The sequence below is a fragment of the Schistocerca cancellata genome, chromosome 2 (assembly GCF_023864275.1).
Source record: "Schistocerca cancellata isolate TAMUIC-IGC-003103 chromosome 2, iqSchCanc2.1, whole genome shotgun sequence".
NCBI lineage: Eukaryota > Metazoa > Arthropoda > Insecta > Orthoptera > Acrididae > Schistocerca > Schistocerca cancellata.
Window position 1 is genome coordinate 355,831,527 of NC_064627.1, and position 6,000 is coordinate 355,837,526.

At 37.5% G+C, this 6,000-nt stretch overlaps 1 protein-coding gene across 1 annotated transcript in view; it reads left to right on the plus strand.

Annotated features, from left to right (window-relative positions):
- The window catches only part of LOC126161740 (bifunctional peptidase and arginyl-hydroxylase JMJD5-like), an 88,832-nt gene extending 84,098 nt beyond the window's left edge, over window positions 1-4,734 (plus strand). The window contains exons 7-8 of the mRNA XM_049917779.1: window positions 1,669-2,012; window positions 2,122-4,734. Coding sequence (XP_049773736.1) covers window positions 1,669-1,926 — 258 coding nt within the window. The 3' untranslated portion in view covers window positions 1,927-2,012; window positions 2,122-4,734. The remainder of the gene's footprint in view (window positions 1-1,668; window positions 2,013-2,121) is intronic.
- The last annotated feature ends 1,266 nt before the right edge of the window (window positions 4,735-6,000 follow it).

The following is a 6,000-nucleotide window of genomic DNA, read 5'->3' on the forward strand; positions in this document are numbered from 1 at the left end:
AAAGACAGACTGTTGAGAACAGCAGCAGTCAAGATTTGAAAACCTGAGAACTTAACAGTGGAAGACAGGATACAATGTAAAAGAAAGAGTACTACTAAAATGTCGTGCACAAGCTAATAACAGTAAAAAAGCTAAGTAAATTGTATGTAACAGAGGTGGGAGGGAGATGGCGAAAAATACAGGTCAGGAAATGACAGATGTAGAAAATTAAAATGGAGTGAAGACAGTAGTAGTTACTGTGAATAAATGCTGAGAGAGAAGGAATTAACATAAATTAAGGCCAGGTGGGTGGCAAGAGCCAAGGACATCTTGTCCTTGGTTCCCACCTGTGGAGTTCTGAGAAACTGGTTCTGGGGGAGGAAACCACATGGTGCATGTGGTGAAACAGGCACTGAGGTCATGACTGTTGTGTTGTAGAGCATGCTCTGCAACAGGATATTGTGTGTTACTGGTATACACCCTCTGCCTGTTTTGCCCACCACATCTAGAATAGCTTTTCGCTGCCCTTCCAATCTCTCTAATTTCCTTGTCAGACCGTATGCTGCTCCTGCATCTATTTCCCTATCATATGGCTCCTATCCCTGTGACCGTCCCGCTGCAGGACTTACCCTATGTGCCCTCATTCCATCACCTATTCTGGCCCTGTAACTGACAAAACATGTACTATCAAAGGGACAGCCACCTGTAAAACATGTCATATACCAGCTGTTATGTCAACACTGTTCAGCCTTTTACATGGGCTTGACTACCACCCAGTTGTCATTCAGGAAGAATGGGCACAGGCAGTAGGTGTATACCAGCTACACACAATATCCTGTTGCAGAGCATGTTCTACAACGCAACAGTCATGACGTTGGTGCCTGTTTCACCAAACGCGCCATGTGAATTCTTCCCTCAGAGATCAGTTTCTCAGAAGTCCACAGGTGGGAACTAAGGACAAGATGTCCTCGGTTCTCGCCACCCACATAGCCTTAATTTATGTTAATTCCTTCTGTCTCAGCATTTATTCACAGTAACTAATCCTTTCTTCACCCCATTTTAATTTTCTACATCTGTCATTTCCTGACCTGTCTATTTTCCACTGTTCTCCCTACCACCCCTGTTACATACAATGGAGTTAGCTTTTCACTTGACTTGTACATGATGTTTTAGTAGTAGTCTCAGTCAACTCTTCTGCCATAAGAAGAGGCCACTGGCTCCGAAAGCTTGTCAGAGTTTAACATTTTTGTGTGTGTGTTCTCCTGCTGCCACTTGGTGAGTAGATTTTTTTATATATCCTTTTACATTATATCATCAATAATTCATTATTTTTGTTGTTAATATAATAATGGAAATTCCTGGGGGGAAATTCTAATAATGGAAACTGTAAAGGTAACACATTTTTGTTTTGTATCAGTTAGCTTTGCAAAGTTCTCAGGATTTTTTGTTTGTTGAATGCTCAACATCTCAACTGTACAGTAAGTGTTTATCTTTACTGCTCCTATTCAGAAATGAAGGGAATATTTGTAGATCATATTCTGGTTTAGAAACCATGAAAAAGGGCCAACTGACACATTTTCCTACAGCAAGCTGAAGTAGACAACTTTTGAATAGGGAAAATCATTTTTATAAAAAAAAGAAACATTATTAAATGGTAACAAGAGCTTATACTGATGTCCTTGATTGCAGGTTATAGGTGAAAAAAGAGTACTTCTTTATTCACCAACTGATTCGGATGTCTTATATCCTCCAAAAAGTGGCTTGGTTACTAACACAGCCCAAGTAGACCCAGAAGCACCTGATTATGAAAGTTTCCCTTTGTACAAAGAAATCTCAGCAATGGAAACTGTGCTCTTGCCAGGAGAGATGCTGTACATTCCACCTGGATGGTGGCACCATGTAAGAGCTTTATCTACCAGTTTCTCTGTTAGTTTCTGGTGGATGTGAAATTAAACAACAAATAAGCAAAATCTGAAGAAAGATAATGCAAAGAATTGTTGGATAAATGTGTTTGTTTAAAGATCACAAAACAGGTAATAACTATAAGAACTCCTTAGTAAGCTGTAAAACATAATTTTTTCTGAAATGAAAATGTTGTGTGTCCATAATGAGACTTTTTGAACATACATTCTTCTGTTTCAGATAATTTACCAGTGTGATGAAGCAGAGCTACTATTTTGTGAAGTATTATTATAACTAAAGCACCTAAATTCGTATATAATCAAAATTATAAGCATAAATTCTAATGTGAAAATGAAATAACTCATTCATAATCCAGAATTTGAGTACCGGATGTAAAAATTAGAAAATTAAAAGTTCAGTGATGGCACATTCAAGAATTGTGAGATTTTATTGGGTTTAAGGTAGAGATTTGATAATCCAGAGGTTTTGTGTTTTATCTTTGATCCCCAGTTGCTACTAGAATTTTATTCTGGCAGTTAATGTCACATTTGTAACCAACACACTTAGTGTTCATTAAAAAGACTGTGTCAGCTGTGTTTGCAGTTAAATTACACATTCACCATTATTAATGTCCTTCGTGCATTGTTTGGCTGATTCTGTTTTGCATCAGATGGCGACATAAGTATGCCACCTTCAAAATGTTGTTAAGCATTGTGGAGTTTTCAGATTAATATCATTACTTTTATGATTTGTTGTGGAAACCTCAGTATTGGTCTGCTTGGATTCGGATGATGAACACTATCATTATTAGAGAAACAAAAAAGCAGAATTTTTAGACAATTTTTTCAGGTGGAAAAAATGACAATGTTCTATTTAATTTTGATAAAGGATGTGATTTAAGGTGTATTTACCATTTTTATGCTTTCCTGTAATGTTTTTCAATGTCTGTTCTGCATGATTTATTGAGTATAGATAAAAAGAGATGTACTATGTTGCTGAAATTAGTAATTTTAACTAAGTGTGCTAAAATGCTGCAAAAATGAAATTTAAAGTGTTATCCTGATACCCAGCAGTGCCTTTTAATAGAATACAACCTATGCTCAATAAATATGGTGAAGAATTTGCAGGAAATATGGTATGTTTGTGAGCTAAATATGCATATTGGGCAAAGGCAATGTGTGAGATGAGCTTGTGTTAAGCATCCATATGGTTTTGGATTGAAGCATTGTCCTTATTGGTGTTTCATCCAAGGCAAGAAGAGTAAGTATTTAGCAGGGGAAAGCATTCAAAGGAAGGATGGAGCAAAATAACCCCTTTAAATGCTAAGGAGCCACTGCACAGTATGGCAGTATAGGGCGGGCTGCGCATCATTATGCAGTATTGCCAGGATCCATTTGTTTAAGTACTGTGGTGCACGTCTCATTCTCTCTAGTTTGTGGCCAAAGATTTTCACATAGGTAGCTGCTTTCAGTGCCCTGAATTGGAACATTTTACCTGTAACCTTTAAGGATTTCATTAACCCTGAGCAAAGCCACATCATGCTTTGCCTCATCAATTCAAAATCGTACTTCGAGCAATACAACTCGTCACCCATAAAGGTCCATTCAGAAAAGGTGGGGTCTCTATCCACAGTTAGTGATTTATTTGGGAATAAATGTGGAACCATATGCTCTTTTTGGATTTTTTATACAATTCATTGTACGATTAACATGTTTTCGAGCCACTGCAGGCTCATCATCAGATGGATCTGTTACAAGAACATTATACCGTGGGCCAAGTGCAGCTAGATGCTGGGGAAAACAGCAGAACTTTAGCTGTTGATAGTGAAATGTTTTTGAAAAGGAAAGGTTGTTGTTGCTAATTTAAATCACAGTTGCAGTTTGTCATCCATAATTGATAGATTAAAACTGCCTCCCCCCCCCCCCCGACAGTCACTACGCAATTCCATCCTGCCATGTTTCTGTTCATGAGGTTGGAACTGCAGACATAGTTTTAGCCTTGCCCAATTTGTCCATTACAATTCTATAAACACCTCCCATATTGATGCTTCTGTAACGTCTGCCATCATTTCAACTGTCTGTCAATGACCTTTAGTTGAGATTCAGAGAAAATTCACTGTGTTGTTACTGCAGAGCCACTAAGAAACATTTTTCCACACAAGCGATTATCACTTGGTGCCACTTATACCTGCTTCCCTCCTCCTTTTTCCTCATACATTTTCACTCTTGTCAGTTTCTGCACGTGCTGTATACAAATCTTGTACTTGGCCACCCCTAACACGTCTCAGCTTGGTGCCCCAAGCGGTTGGTCTTAATTGTGGAATGCCGTGTACAGAAATGTTAGAATTGCGATGCCTCTGGTGCACACCAAGTGATGGCTTTTGACACTTGGGACTTAAATTGGCTCTGTATCAGTGGTACAAGAAGTTGCAGGCCCAATGGGATGCTCCAACCATTATGGAAATGCTTGTTTCACTTGTATACAAAAGCACTATTTCCATGTTTCTGCTGCAGCATAAGGTGACAGTTGCTTGCCATTTGCCCAAGTTTGAAGCAGAATTCCATTTTAGAATGTAAGTTTTTCAGGCTTGACAGTATTACTGCACCACACCTTACTTTCACAATGCATACACAAAATCTATTTATCTGGACAACCACACAGTTTCGCAAGCAAATGGTGACATGTTGACTTTGAGGTATTTCACACCAGCAACTCGTTCATCTTATTTATTCTTCATAGGTTGTATTTCTCATAACACCAGAGGTGTTTTATAATCCTGATATTAATTGTTAACCTATTTTTGTGTAAATATAAAGTCAAGAAGACAAGACTTTTGTATCTTATTTTCTTGTTGAGGCAATAAATAACATTTATTTAATGTGTACAGTTTTTATTTTTCACAAAACCCATTTGTTTAACTTCTTATGTTTAGGACTTAAAATCTTGCTCTGTTGTAGCCCAAACTCACAAAACCATCAAAGATAAGAAAAGTTGTTTAATAGTGATGTAGCAGCGGACAAAAGCTGAGGATCGCTGTAGCTTATGAAGTTTGAGGTCTGTTTATTGATGTTAACACAGCTAAGGGCTGTAAATAACAACAGATTTTTCAAGGTTGACACAGGAGAACTATCTACAGCTGCAGACAGAGTAAGACAAGATATGAAAGAACTGGTGATAACGTATTTATATGTTGTACTCTGAAACATTGACGTAAAATGAATTTAAAAAATAACAGCAAAGCCAGACAATAAGTGATACTCATCAGTAACAAATATGGGTTTGTGCATTTTAAAATGCATTTTACTTTATTTTTTAATGTACAGTATAGCAGGTTTTCTAATTAGGGTTGAACTCAAGGATGGCAGAAAAATGTGCCCCTTAGTCATGCTGCTAAAAACTGCTGCTCCATTTTGCAAGATATGGAGCCAGATTAATGATTATTTTTCTGGTAACCAGCCAGCCTTGTACCATCCCTTGCTGGGTTAGTTACACTAAAAGAAAATTGCTGACGAAGAATCCGTTTACCAACCTGCACAAGGAATTGGGCAAATGTGTGTGTCTGTTTGAATAAAGCAGCTCTTCAGGCAGATTGTACTCATACACTTAAATCCTGTGTATTTGTTCAGTGCCAGATAATTGCTCAGATACAGCTTGCAAAATAAATAATTCGTTTTTATAAAAAAGGAAAAGGTTCATTGACTGATACTTTAATTCAGATGATAGATGCTTAAATAAAAAATCTGGATAATATCTTAACAAAAACAAACATAATGAAATGCTGCTCAATTAGTGAAAGTGCTAGGCCATATAATCAAATTAAATGAAATTAAAGTTTCCAAGTATCGACAATATTCTGAGTCCGAATGATTGTGAAACTGTCCAGAGTTAGTTCGAAACTTGTGTGAGACTTTGTCACTGAAACAAAGAGTAAATTTGGCAAAATCTAAAACAAACAAAAATATTTCTATCAGTTGAAATAGTGCAGCCTTCTACCACACATCATTTGTGTGTCTCAGAGTGACTGCTGCTGGCAACTCCTGCACAAATTGACCCATTAACTGGCTGGCCTACTGACAGTGACTGCTGATTTCCCATGGTTTATGTAGCCTGTTCATCCTT